The sequence below is a fragment of the Hemitrygon akajei genome, chromosome 10 (assembly GCF_048418815.1).
Source record: "Hemitrygon akajei chromosome 10, sHemAka1.3, whole genome shotgun sequence".
Lineage (NCBI taxonomy): Eukaryota > Metazoa > Chordata > Chondrichthyes > Myliobatiformes > Dasyatidae > Hemitrygon > Hemitrygon akajei.
Window position 1 is genome coordinate 126,880,456 of NC_133133.1, and position 15,569 is coordinate 126,896,024.

Genomic DNA, 15,569 nt, shown 5'->3' on the forward strand with positions numbered 1-15,569 from the left:
AATACGTACCATGGGTTACTAAGAACAAACCATATTCTGGAAGAATTAAGACTAGAACTTCCATTTAACAGCAAACAGCAACCACGTTTCACCATACAGTTTCTAGATCATTCCTCATTTCTGCGCATGCTCCCAACTCTGCCCAGTCACGTTCTTACATGTGACACGTGATATCCTCACACTACCTACAAGTAAGATGTAAATAAGATTGAAAGAGTACAAAGAAAATTTACAAGGATATTACCGGGTCTAGAGGACCTGAGTTGTAAAGAAAGATTGAATTGGTTAGGACTTTATTCTTTAGAACTTAGAAGATTGAGAGGAGATTTCATATACAAAATTATGAGGGGTGTAGTGTAAATGTAAGCAGGCTTTTTCCAGTGAGGATGTCAGGGTTAAGGGTGAAAGATGAAAAGTTTAAGGGAACATGAGGGGACCTTCTTCACCTAAGAGGGTCCTGCCAGTACAAGTGGTGCAGGTGAGCTGGATTTCAATGTTTAAGAGAAGTTTGGATAGGTACATGGATAGCAGGAGTATGGAGGTCTATAAGTCCTGGTGCAGGTTGATGAGATTAGGCAGTTTAAATGGTTTGTCATGGACTAGATAAGATGAAGGGCCTGTTTCTGTGCTGTACTTTTCTATGACACTTCAGAGTTTGTCTGTCTGGCATCAGTTGTCGCCCAACAAGGACTTGCGACACGGACCAGCTGCTCGTATGACCATCTACCACCCGCTCCCAATGCTTCACGTGACCCTGATCAGGGGGCTAAGCAGATGCTAATCCTTGCCCAAGAGTGACCTGCAGGCTAGCAGAGAGACAGATTGCCTTACACCTCCTTTGGAAGAGAATTAGCTTCACTCCACCACCGAAGTTAACGTATTTGTTAAACCAGTTCTTTATTTTGGATCAGTGTGGCCATCTACAGTATACGTAGAGCCAGGGGAAATTAGCAAGATCTTAAATTAATACTTCTTACCTTTATTTACCATGGAGAGGCACAAAGTTAGCCAGTTCAGGGAGGGTGATGGCGACATCTTGTAGCTATCAGCATTACGATGGAGGTCTCGAAATGCAAAACGTTGGGTGCCTTGGGACCTGCCCATATCGATCCTAGGATATTATAGGAAGTAGGGAGGAGATTGCTGGGCTCTGGTGGAGATTTTCCTATCTCTGTTACCCACAGGTACTCGTGGCCCATAAGGGGCTGTTGGGTGAGGATGTCGAGTTACAGGATTTTGACCCATTCATTAACTCACACAGGTGCTGATGGATCTGCTGAGTTCTTCCAGCAAATTGCTCCATAGCCTACCTTGGGTATTCAGGTGAGCATCTCGAGTGGCGGGAGGGGGTTGGTCTGGTAATGGGCATAGTCTGCTGATGGGTGCGGGGGCGGGGTTGATATGGGAAAATTTATGGGACAAAAGGGTTGATGGAATATGAGTGGATGAGTGTGGGAGGGGATGAGGTAGAAGGGGAAAGGGTGTGGTAATGTGGATTGATGAGATCATGGATGCGGGAGGTTGATAAAGAGGGTCGTGGTGTGATGTGTTGAAGGGGAGGGTGACTGGGTGTGGGGTGTAGGTGTAATGAGGGGATGATGGGGTAAGAAGGGCTGTGAGCAAGTGTGGTGTGGTGAGGGGGGCAATGGTAAGATGTAAGGGAAGATAAGTGAGGTGTAAGCAATAGCGGTGATGCGATAAATTTCCTTTCTCATCGTTCTGGCGGGACGCGCAATCGATGAGGCGTCCACTGAGCAAACGAAGTCTGATTGGCTAACTCTCGTCACGTGATACGGGTGTCCGTATTGGGTCAGCTGATTGGGGGAGGGATGAGGCCTGCAGATAGTGATCGGTGTCGGAGGAGGAGGAGATTGTGAGTGGCGTACTGTGGTCTCTAGTGTGCCAGTAGCGACAGGGAACGTTCGTCTGGTATTTGTCTCGCTCCGTTCAGGGGGAGCCCGCACCCGGGTCCAGCAGCCATGGCCTCGGCGGTGGAGCGCATGGACAAGCTGGTCCGCGAGTACCTTTTGTACAGGGAGTTCAGCAGTACCCTGAAGGTGCTGGATGCAGAGATGAAGGCCGACAAGGAGAAGGGATGCAGAGTGAGTGTGTACGTCAATGCTGGCGTTGGTGGTCCTGACGGGATCTGTTCCTCCCCATCACCCCTTTCTGAATCAGCAGCAGCGAGAACCAACATCGACATTGTCATTAACCAGTGAGTAAGGGCAGTGTTGTTTGGAGAACTCTCGCTTACGGAGACTGAATGTCACTCCTTCCTCCACCACTGTCAAACCCCGGGCCGTCCCTTCACGGTCTGAACTTGTGGGGAACTTTTTCACCCAATGGGTGGTTAGTATGTGCGGCAGTTACTTTTAACAGTATTTAGAAGATACTTGGGCGGGTACACCGATAGGAAAAGCTTGTTGGAATATGGGCCAATAGTAAGTAAATGGTCTGAGGATCTTGGTTGGATTGGACTGTATTTTTTATTTAACGATATAGCGCGGAGTAGGCCCTTCGAGCCGCACCGTCCCAGCAACCCCAATAAACCCGATTAACCCTAACACGAGAAAATCTGCAGATGCTGGATATCCAAAGCAACACACACAGAATGCTGGAGGAACTCAGCAGGCAAGGCAGCATCTATAGAAAATAGTAAACAGTTGACGTTTCGGGCCGAGACCTTTCATCAGGACTGGAAAGGAACAGAAGTCAGAGTAAGGAGGTGGGGAAGGTAAAGAAGTGCAAAGTGATAGGTGAAACCAGGGAGGAAGTGAAGTAAAAGAGCTGGGAATTTGACTGGTGAAAGTGATAGAGGGCTGGAGAAGGGGGAACCTGCTAGGAGAGGACAGAAGACCATGGAAGAAAGGAAAGGGAGAGGAGCCCCAGAGGGAGATAACGGGCAGGTAAGGTGCATGAGAGAGGGAAACTGGAATAGGGAATGGTGTGGGGGGGTGGGTGGGGGGAGGCAGTTACCGGGAGTTAGGGAAATTGATGTTCATGCCATCAGGTTGGAAGCTACCTAGACAGAACATAAGGCAGAATATTGCTCCTCCAGCTTGAGCGTAGCCTCGTTGCAACAGTAGAGGAGGTCATGGACTGACAATTCGGATTGAGAATGGGAAGTAGAATTGAAGTGGGTGGGTGGCACCAGAAAAAGTGGGATCTATTCTTCAACTGGTATTATTTCTGTTCAGGAGTGAAATTGGGAAACAATATCCTTGTTAGGTGATACTGGAAATCATAAGCTAGTTTGTTTTTAAAGGCTCTATTTAACACATTTTTGTCATGCTAATATGTGATGGAATATGACAGGTCAGAGGAATTGAAATATAAATCAGTCATAACTGTGCTTCCTACAAATGTTCATCCAGTTCATGATTAGCATGAAGGTGCATCTGTTATGAAGTATTGCACACTTCACTAAGTTGCCTTGTGATAAAGCTTTCTTTAAAACTTGTTCTTGAGCTACTTGGGGGGCTTGTCTTAGCAATATAGCAATCATAAAAATAATTTCCATTATAGAAAGCAATCACCTAGTTAGGTGCCAGAAAAATCGAAAAAGTAGCCCACTCTTTTACTCTGTTTGGAGCCCTGTAATTTTCCCTGGAGCAGGGAGAGAGCTGCAGGACCATCAAGTTGCAATCATTAATTTATATTAGGTGGAGTGACAAGAGAATGCACATGCTGGAATCTGCTGGAGGAACTCGGTGCGCCAAGCAGCATCTGTGGAGGGAAAGGAATTGTTACAGTTTCAACCCAAATCCTAGAGTGCATCCAAAGTGTGTATCTCAAGAATAAGACTGACATACTAAAGGGATTGTTGGGCAGTGGGGATCAATTGTGAATGAGATAAAGGATCAGCCTATCGCCACATAGGTCAACGGCAGATGCAATCTCAATGGCTCTCCACCTTTAAACCACCTGGACAACACAAACACCTATGTCAGGATGCTGTTCATCGACTATAGCTCAACATTTAATACCATCATTCCCACAATCCTGATTGAGAAGTTGCAGAACCCTCCATACCTCCCTCTGCAATTGGATCCTTGACTTCCTAACCAGAAGACCACAATCTGTGCGGATTGGTGATAACATATCCTCCCGGCTGATGATCAACAACGGTGCACCTCGGGTATGTGCTTAGCCCACTGCTCTACTGTCTATATACACATGACTGTGGGGCTGGGCATAGCTCAAATGCCATCTATAAATTTGCTGATGATATAATCATTGTTGGTAGAATCTCAGATGGAGATGAGGGTGTGTACAGGAGCAAGCTATGCCAACTAGGATTTGGGAGGACTAATCAAAATAGGACATACATGGTAAATAGTAGGGCATTGAAGAATGCAGTAGAACAGAGTGACTAGGAATAATGGTGCATAGTTCCCTGAAGGTGGAATCTCATGTGGATAGGATGGTGAAGAAAGCTTTTCGTATGCTGGCCTTTATAAATCAGAGCATTGAGTATAGGAGTTGGGATGTAATGTTAAAATTGTCCAAGACATTGGTAAGGCCGAATTTGGAGTATTGTGTACAGTTCTGGTCACCGAATTATAGGAAAGATGTCAACAAAATAGAGAGAGTACGGCGAAGATTTACTAGAATGTTACCTGGGTTTCAGCACCTAAGTTACAGAGAAAGGTTGAACAAGTTAGGTCTTTATTCTTTGGAGCGTAGAAGGTTGAGGGGGGACTTGATAGAGGTATTTAAAATTATGAAGGTGATAGAGTTGACGTGGATAGGTTTTTTCCTTTGAGAGTAGGAGAGATTCAAACAAGAGGACATGAGTTGAGAGTTGGGGGGCAAAAGTTTAGGGGTAACATGAGGGGTAACTTCTTTACTCAGAGAGTGGTAGCTGTGTGGAACGAGCTTCCAGTAGAAGTGGTAGAGGCAGGTTCGATATTGTCATTTAAAGTAAAATTGGATAGGTATATGGATAGAAAAGGAATGGAGGGTTATGGGCAGAGTGCAGGTCAGTGGGACTAGGTGAGAGTAAGTGTTCGGCACGGACTAGAAGGGCTGAGATGGCCTGTTTCCGTGCTGTAGTTGTTATGTGGTTATAACTAGTGGAGTGGTGCCGCAGCACCAACCTGGCACTCAACGTCAGTAAGACGAAGGAGCTCATTGTGGACTTCCGGAAGGATAAGATGAAGGAACACATACTAATCCTCATAGAAGGATCAGAAGTGGAGAGAGTGAGCGGTTTTATGTTACTGGGTGTCAAGATCTCTGAGGATCTAACCTGGTCCCAACATATCAATGTAGTCATAAAGAAGGCAAGACAGCAGCTATACTTTATTAGGAGTTTGAAGAGATTTGGCATGTCAACAAATACACTCAATAACTTCTATAGTTGTATCATGCAGAGCATTCTGAGTGGTTGTGTCACTGTCTGCGCAGGACCAAAAGAAGCTGCAGAGGTTTGTAAATCCAGTCAGCTCCATCTTGGGTACTAGCCTACAAAGTACCCAGGGCATCTTCAGGGAGCGGTGTCTCAGAAAGGCCGCGTCCATTATTAAGGACCTCCAGCACCCAGGGCATGCCTTTTTCTCACTGTTGCCATCAGGTAGGAGATACAGAAGCCTGAAGGCACACACTCAGCAATTCAGGAATAGCCTCTTCCCCTCTGCCATCCGATTCCTAAATGGGCATTGAATCTTTTGGACACTACCTCACTTTTTTTAATATACAGTATTTCTGTTTTTGCAGTTTTAAAAAATCTATTCAATATACATAATTCATTTACTTGAATATTTATTATTTTTTAAGTTTATTGTTATCTTTTTCTCTCTGCTAGATTATGTATTGCATTGAGCTGCTGCTGCTAAGTTAACAAATTTCACGTCACACGCCGGTGATAATCTGATTCTGCTTCTGATGTTGAAATGACTGAGTAAACTCAACAGGTTATATGGCGTACATCTTTAAGCCTGCCTTTATATAATTGCAAGGCAAATCACTGTCGACCACCGATGTTGCTGTTGCCAATTTTAGATTTAAAATGTTAAGTAAGAATGTACTTAACCATGTAAGAATGCTTCAGTAAGAATGTATCAATGCAAATAAAATTAAACTTAAAGATTATGCTCAAAATAATCTTTTATCTCGTAGGTAGATAAAATTGTAGAGCACTTGCAGCATTTGGTTCAGGGATATGATCTCAGTGGACTACGCGAATACTGGAACTACCTTGATCGTCGTTTGTTCAGAAGACTGGAAGATGCGTATCGACACACTGTTAACAAGCTGAGAACCAGCCTGTACCGTTACTATCTGGTGCATACTGTTCAGGTAACTGCCTAGCTGTCCTTGCAGTAGATCTGATTCATGTTGCCAGCGTATGTGATTACAAGGTACTGTGTCTCACTATTTGGCTGTTGTGTTACATTTACTGGGAATGTTTGCTAGGACAGAATAGAAGCAAATTCACTCTGTATTCTTGGTCAACAAGTTCCTGTTACTGAGATGGGAAAGGAAGTGAGATTGACCGTTTTTCCAGCTCTGATAATCATTTGGGAGGTGGGGGAGGGAGCGGAAACAGTGCTAATGGTGAACAACTGCTTTCACTATGATCCTGCCTCTAGTACCGAGGAACATACATTTCCTCTTCTGCAAGAAACGGCACAGCCATCCTCCAGCCCTACTCTGGAGCTCCCTGCCTCAGACTCATTTCTCTGGATGCCTCATCCCTCTGGTACCCGCACAGTCTTTCTTTCAAATGGTTCCTGAATTATGATTGAGAACATTTTCATATCTTTGTGCACCTTGGTATGCAGGACTTTGAATGTTGCAGAGATCTTTTAATTTGCATATTTAATGTGTTCACACGTGTGCTGCATTACTGTCAAAGGTTTATGCAGAATAGTTGTTTGGAATTTATGATGCATGTACCTTGGATATTTGATAGCTGGTTGCTAACATAGGGGTTGACACCCTAACCCAAAGTTGGTTTTGACGATTTCCAGCCACCATGTTCCCCCCCCACATTTGTCCTGAAGCGGGCCAGATGATCACCCCCTCCTACTTTGGAGATGGCTATAAAGGGCTATCCCACCCTGTACTTCCAGAGATGGCCCCTGGGTTAATAATTGCAGACTAGTTCTAGAGCAGGGGTGTGATGTTTGGCTTTGGATCTAGTTGACATGGTGGGACAACATGTTTTGCCCCCTATAGACTTAGACTTAGAATTAATTTTCTGAGACACCCCACTTGCTCACCCTCCTACTTGGTGCCTTTGAGCACACAAATCTTATAGGTTCCCTAGACAATCCATGTTGGCCACTTGGGCCAAACTGTAAACAGGAATACTTGTCTTTGTGTTATCTAAGGTGTTTCCGAAATGGGTGGGGGAGTCGAAGGGTGGTGGGGTTGGGTTTTTTTGTTAAAGATGGCAATGTGTCTGAATTATACTTCCATCTGGCAGTGCACACTTGAGAGCTGGGGACTAAGGCAAAGTAATGTTCTTTCCTCTTATTGTAGTCCAACAGGATTGATAAAACCCAAGAATTCTTCCAGAAATACTCCCTGGAACTGCAGAACCAGCCCGAATGGAAAGAGTGGTTCATTCTTCCCTTCATTCCAAATCCAGAGCAAAACCAGGTGTTTGCCACCTATTTCTCCAAGCAGTGGGCAGAAACGTTCCTGGTGTCACTGCACAATTTCCTAAGTGTGCTGTTTCAGTGCATGCATATCCTTTTGTTGTAAGTGAGAGATGAACTTTTTTCTACTCATCAGTCATTTGAGGAGGGAGCTACTGCCGCTGGCAGCAGACTGAAATCCAGACAGCTTGAAAAGTAGAGGTGACTGCTACGTACCAGCAATTTGGGTGACGGAAATTTATCCTTACAAAATTCACAATCGCCTCAGATGTGGAATAAAATTTGTTGGTTAAGTAATTTTCTTTCAAATTTGCACAATGAACTTTGATGACACAAAGGTTGGAGGTGTTATGGATAGTGTTGAGGGCTGTCAGAGGTTACAGCAGGACATTAATAGGATGCAAAACTGGGCTGAGAAGTGGCAGATGGAGTTCAACCCAGATAAGTGTGAAGTGACACACACAAAATGCTGGTGGAACGCAGCAGGCCAGGTAGCATCTATAGAGAGAAGCAATGTTGACGTTTCGGGCCGAGACCCTTCGTCAGGATTAACTGAAAAGAAAGATAGTAAGAGATTTGAAAGTAGGAGGGGGAGGGGAAAATGCAAAATGATAGGAGAAGACCGGAGGGGGTGGGGTGAAGCTGAGAGCCAGAAAGGTGATTGGCAAAAGAGATACAGAGCTGGAGAAGGGAAAGGATCATGGGACGGGAGGCCTAGGGAGAAAGAAAGGGGGAGGGGAGCACCAGAGGGAGATGGAGAACAGGCAGAATGATGGGCAGAGAGAGAAAGAGAAAGAAAAAAAAAGGGAGGGGGGGAAAGCAAAAAAAATATATCAGGGATGGGGTAAGAAGGGGAGGAGGGGCATTAATGGAAGTTAGATATTCCCATCCCTTCCCACCGATCTCCCTCCTGGCACTTATCCTTGCAAGCGGAACAAGTGCTACACCTGCCCTTACACTTCCTCCCTCACCACCATTCAGGGCCCCAGACAGTCCTTCCAGGTGAGGTGACACTTCACCTGTGAGTTGGCTGGTGTGATATACTGCATTCAGTGCTCCCGGTGTGGCCTTCTATATATCGGTGAGACCCGATGCAGACTGGGAGACCGCTTTGCTGAACACCTACGCTCTGTCCATCAGAGAAAGCAGGATCTCCCAGTGGCCACACATTTTAATTCCACGTCCCATCCCATTCTGATGTATCTATCCATGGCCTCCTCTACTGTCAAGATGAAGCCACACTCAGGTTGGAGGAGCAACACCTTATATTCTGTCTGGGCAGCCTCCAACCTGATGGCATGAACATTGACTTCTCTAACTTCTGTTAATGCCCCTCCTCCCCTTCTTACCTCATCCCTGATATATTTAGCTTTTTTCCCCACTCTTTTTTCTTTCTCTTTCTCTCTCTGCCTGTTCTCCATCTCCCTCTGGTGCTCCCCTCCCCTTTCATTCTCCCTAGGCCTCCCTTCCCATGATCCTTTCCCTTCTCCAGCTCTGTATCACTTTCGCCAATCACCTTTCTGGCTCTCAGCTTCACCCCACCCCCTCCGCTCTTCTATCATTTTGCATTTTCCCCTCCCCCTCCTGCTTTCAAATCTCTTACTATCTTTCCTTTCAGTTAGTCCTGACGAAGGGTCTGGGCCGGAAATGTCAACAGTGCTTCTTCCTATAGATGCTGCCTGGCCTGCTGCGTTCCACCAGCATTTTGTGTGTGTTGCTTGAATTTCCAGCATCCACAGATTTCCTCGTGTTTGCCTAATTGTGAAGTGGTTTATTTTGGTCAAATATGATGGCAGAATATAGTGCTAATGGTAAGACTCTTGGCAGTGTGGAGGATCAGAGGGATCTTGGGGTCCGAGTCCATAGGACGCTCAAAGCAGCTGCGCAGGTTGACTCTGTGGTTAAGAAGGCGTACGGTGTATTGGCCTTCATCAATTGTGGAATTGAATTTAGGAGCCGAGAGGTAATGTTGCAGCTATATTGACCCTGGTCAGTACCCCACGGAGTACTGTGCTCAGTTCTGGTTGCCTCACTACAGGAAGGACGTGGAAACCATTGAAAGAGTACAGAGGAGATTTACAAGGATGTTGCCTGGATTGGGGAGCATGCCTTATGAGAATAGGGTGAGTGAACTCAGCCTTTTCTCCTTGGAGCGACGGAAGATGAGAGGTGACCTGATAGAGGTATATAAGATGATTAGAGGCATTGATTGTGTGGATAGTCAGAGGCTTTTTCCCAGGGCTGAAACGGTTGCCACAGGAGGACACAGGTTTAAGGTGCTGGAGAGTAGGTACAGAGGAGATGTCGGGTAAGTTTTTTTACTCAGAGTGGTGAATGCGTGGGATGGGCTGCCGGCAATAATGGTGGAGGCGGATACGATAGGATCTTTTAAGAGACTTTTGGCTAAGTACATGGAGCTTAGAAAAATAGAGGGCTATAGATAAGCCTAGAAATTTCTAAGGTAGGGACATGTTCAGCATAACTTTGTGGGCCAAAGGGCCTGTATTGTGCGGTAGGTTTTCTATGTTTCAGAAGCACAGGAGATGTGACTTTCTTTGCCTTATGGAAAATCACAATGTGGCTAGTTTTCTAGAATAACAGCCCCTTCCCTGGTAATGCAAGAAATCCATTTAACAGCTTAGTTGCTGTTAGTTCCCTCTTGTCATTTCTCTATTTTGAACAATCACACTTGTTTCACATATCAAACTGTTCTTAGACCTTCTCAGGCACTCTTCTACCAGTGAATGTTTGACCAAACAAGTGAAAGGTTGGTTCTGTAATGAATTATCCTTTTCCACCTTCTAATCTGGCAACATTTTGTCTTATGATCACCATTTAGTGTTAAAACACTTTTAAACATACTAAGGAGGAATTTCTAACATCTGGCAAATTTAACTCTTCCTTGCAATATAGCAGCTCCATGACCACTTTGCCCTACATTGAACTGTTTTTTTTTCCTTTTGTTATGTACTCTTCTTTTCTTCCAAAGGTCATACGGTTACAGTTAGGTTGGAAAGAATGTTTTATCGTGAAGCATTAGTGTTGGTTTGTAGTGGGCAGGCTGATGGACCAGTGGTTCCACCCGTCATTCTTTATTCAGTAAGTGTTGACCACATTGCAGGCCATCGGAATAACCATGTAGTTCTAGGTGGAGAGTCTTTGAGATCATTAAGGCATGAATCAGGGTGGCATGCACTGCACATCCACTTCCCAGCAGGGATCACAGTAGCAGCTGCACCACTTGTTTCGACCCTGCTTAGATCACACTTGGAATATTGTGTTCAGTTCTGGTGGTCTCATTTTCGGAAGCTTTAGAAAGGATGCAGAGGAGGTTTACCAGGATGCTGCCTGGATTAGACAGCATGTCCTGTGAGAATAAGTTGAGTGAGCTAGGGCTTTTTCCTTGGAGCAAAGGAGGATAAGAAGCATGGATCACATAGATAGCCAGACATCTTTTCCCAGAGCAGAAATGGCATGCAAAGGGCTATAATTTTAAGGTGTTAGGAGGAAAGCATATGGAGAGTGCCTAAAATAAGATTTTTGCAGAGAGTGGTGGGTCTGTGGACCACCCTGCCGGTGGTGGTAGCAGTTACATTAGGGACATTTAAGAAATACTATGGATGATAGAAAAATGGAGAGTTACATAGAAGGAAGGTTTAAATTGATCTTAGAATAGGTAAAGGTTGGCACAAGATTGAAGACTGATCTGTTCTGTGTTCACTTGATTTGTTTTCCTCCCCTCTTTTACTTTGTGGTTTGTGGCTTGGATTGAGATGTTACCTTCCAGTGGATCTGCTAACTAAAAACGTGACAAAGCAACTGGTCAGGGAATGGGAACATTTTACAAACAATACCAAGATAAACACAACTTTTATAATTGTGTAAGGAAGAAAGTGGTCAGGGGTGACATGGGAAGCAAATTGGTATTAGTTTATTATTGTCACATGTATTGACATACAGGTACAGTGAAAAGCTTGTATACTGGTTATACAAATCAGGTCATTATACAGTGCATTACTCTAGAATAAGTTAAATAATATTGCAGAATAAACTGTAAAAGCTGCCAAAAAGGCCCAGTGCAGGTAAACAATAAAATGCAATATCATAACAAGGTAGCTTGTCAGTCCAAGAGTCTATCTTATGGGACAAGAGGTCCATTCAAGATTGATAATGGTGGGATTGAAGCTTTCCTTGAGCCTGGTGGTACGCACTTTCTGGCATTTATATCTTCTGTCTGATGACAGAGAGGAGAAGAGAATGCACAAGATGTTTATGCTTTGTTTATGCTGACTGCTTTACTGAGGAAGCAAGAAGTATAGGCTGGTCTTGGTTCCTGTGATGTGCTGAGCTGTGTCCTCAACTGCAGATTCTTGAGGTCATGTGGTTTATAAAGTACTGAATGGTCTAGACCCAAAATATATCTCTGATCTCTTATGGCATCATGAACCTTCCTGAGTTCTCAGGTCATCTTGGGTGAGTCTGCCTACTGCCCCCAGGTTGAAAACTAAACATGGTGAAGCAACTTTTAGTTACTATTCTCCACATACAGTGGCATGCCAACGTTTGGGCACCCTGGTCAAAATTTCTGTTACTGCGAATAGCTAAGTAAAAGATGACCTGATTTCCAAAAGGCATAAAGTTAAAGATGACACATTACTTTAATATTTTAAGCAAGATTACTTTTTTATTTCCATCTTTTACAGTTTCAAAATAACAAAAAAGGAAAAGGGCCCGAAGCAAAAGTTTGGGCACCCTGCATGGTCAGTACTTAGTAACACCCTCTTTGGCAAGTATCACAGCTTGTAAATGCTTTTTGTAGCCAGCTAACAGTCTTTCAATTCTTCTTTGGGGGATTTTCGCCTATTCTTCCTTACAGAAGGCTTCTAGTTCTGTGAGATTCTTGGGCCATCTTGCATGCACTGCTCTCTTGAGGTCTATCCACAGATTTTTGATGGTGTTTAGGTCGGGGGACTGTGAAGGCCATGGCAAAACCTTCAGCTTGTGCCTCTTGAAGTAGTCCATTATGGATTTTGAGGTGTGTTTAGGATCATTATCCTGTTGTAGAAGCCATCCTCTTCATCTCCAGCTTTTTTACAGACAGCGTGATGTTTGCTTCCAGATTTTGCGGGTATTTAATTGAATTCATTCTTCTCTCTACCAGTGAAATGTTCTCCGTGCCACCGGCTGCAACACAAGCCCAAAGCACGATTGATCCACCTCTGTGTTTAACAGTTGGAGAGGTGTTTCTTTTCATGAAATGCTGCACCCTTTTTTCTCCTAACATACCTTTGCTCATTGCGGCCAAACAGTTCTATTTTAACTTCATCAGTCCACAGGACTTGTTTCCAAAATGCATCAGGCTTGTATAGATGTTCCTTTGCAAACTTATGACGTTGAATTTTGTGGTGAAGACGCAGGAAAAGGTTTTCTTCTGATGACTCTTCCATGAAGGTCATATTTGTGCAGGTGTCGCTGCACAGCAGAACAGTGCACCACCATTCCAGAGTCTGCTAAATCTTCCTGAAGGTCTTTTGCAGTCAAACGGGGGTTTTGATTTGCCTTTCTAGCAATCCTATGAGCAGTTCTCTCGGAAAGTTTTCTTGGTCTTCCAGACTTCAACTTGACTTCCACCGTTCCTGTTAACTGCCATTTCTTAATTTCATTACGAACTGAGGAAACGGCTACCTGAAAATGCTTTGCTATCTTCTTACAGCCTTCTCCTGCTTTGTGGGCATCATTTATTTTAATTTTCAGAGTACTAGGCAGCTGCTTAGAGGAGCCCATGGCTGCTTATTGTTGGGAGTCAGGATATTTATAAAGCTTTGAAATTTGCATCACCTGGCCTTTCCTAATGATGACTGTGAACAAGCCATAGCCCTAACAAGCTAATTAAGGTCTGAGACCTTGGTAAAAGTTATCTGAGAGCTCAGTTCTCCTGGGGTGCCCAACTTTTCCATGGTGCTCCTTTCCTTTTCTCCCCCCACTCTAAAACTGTACAAAACAAAAATAATAGACTAATCTTAAAATGTTGAAAAGAATGTTTCATCTTTAACTTTATGACTTTTGGAGATCAGTTCATCTTCTACTCACTTAACTATTCACAGTAACAGGGGTTGCAGAGGTTCCATATTAGTACATTTAAAAGTGTTAACCCAAAATGATGATTATAAGACAAAATAGTGTCAGCTTGGAATGTGGGAAAAGTTTTCAGAACAAAGCAGAGAACTGATACAAAGCCTTGTGAGTGGATAATCATGACGGTTTTTTTCCTGCAGAACTTGCAGTTTCTATCTTTATGTACCTAAATGAGAAAAAGGAGGAGGGACAGTAACTGGTACAATGGAAAAATACTGAGTTAGAGGTCTTGAAGGAGATGAAAAGTGGTGATTTTTGTGCAAATTGGAACGTTGTTACTGTGAATGGGAAAAGGTAACATTTGTGACAAAGAAATTAAATGGCAAGTGTGAATGGTAATTGTCCAAATAAAGCCAGAGAAGTGCCTCAAGACGAGGTAAAAGTACAGATAGCAGAATTATTGTTTAATGTAATTGAATTCTGTGTGCTCTGCTATGATATGCTCGGTTAGAGGTGCGCTGATCTGAATTTTTTTACTGAGCTTGATTGAGACTAGAAAACTGAGATCAGAGAGGTAGTGGAATGGTCTTAATGTAGGATTGTTCCATGGTGACATTTGGTGTGAGAATGAGGTGATTCTTAAAGCGGTAAAAATGCTTACCATATCAATAAGTGAGATTCCTCTTCAATCTTAAACATGAGAACTGATGTGTTGTTTAAGTTTTTACTTTAACTTCTGTCACCTGTTCCTGTGTTGCTGAGCTTTGATGAAGAGGTGCAGAGACGCTGCCAGTTGCAAGAAGAAAATGAAGCTTTGTGGCAGAAGGTAGTGTTTTATTCTGCTGAGGTCTGGGGGCTGGAGAACTAGGGATGGACTTTTTTTTTAGGGTTTTGGGAGGGGCTGAGGAACTGGAAGCTAAACACCAACGTGCAGTGTTCCAGAGATGGGCTGTGGACGGCTGGAGCAGTCCCAGTGATCCCAAGACAGTTGCGTGCTGACTGGAGCTGTTTATCCTGCACTAGTGACAAGTTTTGCACCTTTGCCCCAAGTGAATGCTGTTTCATTTGGCTGTGTTCATGTATAGTTGATAATTAAACTTGAGTTGGGTGGGTTATGATGAAGATGTGAGAGCCTGATCTGTAAGAATGGGTGAATTGGAAATAGGTTGCTGAGGACAAGAAAGGCAAGTCCAAGTGTGAGAATCACATTTCTTCATTTCTTTTTCCTTTCAGCTTTCTTACCTGGTGTGTAACTCAGTCTTGCTTTTAAATTACAGAAATACTACTGCACAGAATGGTAAACCTATATGCCATTTGCCCTGCAGAGTACACCTGTTGTCCCTGGCAGTATTAGAACAGTTGAGCTTGATTTTTGACCTGTTCATACCTTACCAACCAGTACGGGTATGTTTGATTTTCAACATGGGTTTTATTGTAGACTTTGACCAGTCAGTTTCAGGAATGTCATTTGTTGCATGACCAAGGGCAAAAGAGGTAGACAGTAAATACCAGTGGAGTCTATGCCTTGAAAAAGAAATACATTTAAAAATTTGTATTAGTTTATTGAATGTTTCATGTTGTACCCTAGTTGTTTGCACTTCAAGCAGAAGCAAAAATGAAGAAAGAGGAAGAAGTGATTCACCATAAGTTACCCTATTATGTACAGAATATGGACCGGTTGGGAGATTCTGAATTGTGAGTGTTGCATCCAAACAGTAGTAATGTCTGTTTTTAATAAACTTTATATTTTTCTCCATGTTGCTCCAGGACTGACCGTTATACAGGATTAAATCTGTTCCTCATCGGGACCGAGGGCAGCTTGCTCTGTATGCTGCTTTATAGAGTAATATGGAATCTGGCCCTTCAACCCAACTCATTCAATCTGAA

At 43.7% G+C, this 15,569-nt stretch overlaps 1 protein-coding gene across 4 annotated transcripts in view; it reads left to right on the plus strand.

Moving 5' to 3' along the window:
- The first annotated feature begins 1,801 nt into the window (after positions 1 to 1,801).
- Positions 1,802 to 15,569, plus strand: part of wdr91 (WD repeat domain 91) — a 48,774-nt gene continuing 35,006 nt past the window's right edge. For 2 of the 4 annotated variants that reach the window (XM_073058914.1, XM_073058915.1), the window contains exons 1-5: positions 1,802 to 2,102; positions 6,121 to 6,300; positions 7,489 to 7,695; positions 14,425 to 14,508; positions 15,271 to 15,377. In XM_073058914.1, coding sequence (XP_072915015.1) covers positions 1,980 to 2,102; positions 6,121 to 6,300; positions 7,489 to 7,695; positions 14,425 to 14,508; positions 15,271 to 15,377 — 701 coding nt within the window. In that variant the 5' untranslated portion in view covers positions 1,802 to 1,979. Of the gene's footprint in view, positions 2,111 to 3,688; positions 4,139 to 6,120; positions 6,301 to 7,488; positions 7,696 to 14,424; positions 14,509 to 15,270; positions 15,378 to 15,569 lie in introns of those variants that run through there. The other 2 variants (XM_073058917.1, XM_073058916.1) reach the window with 2 other exon arrangements.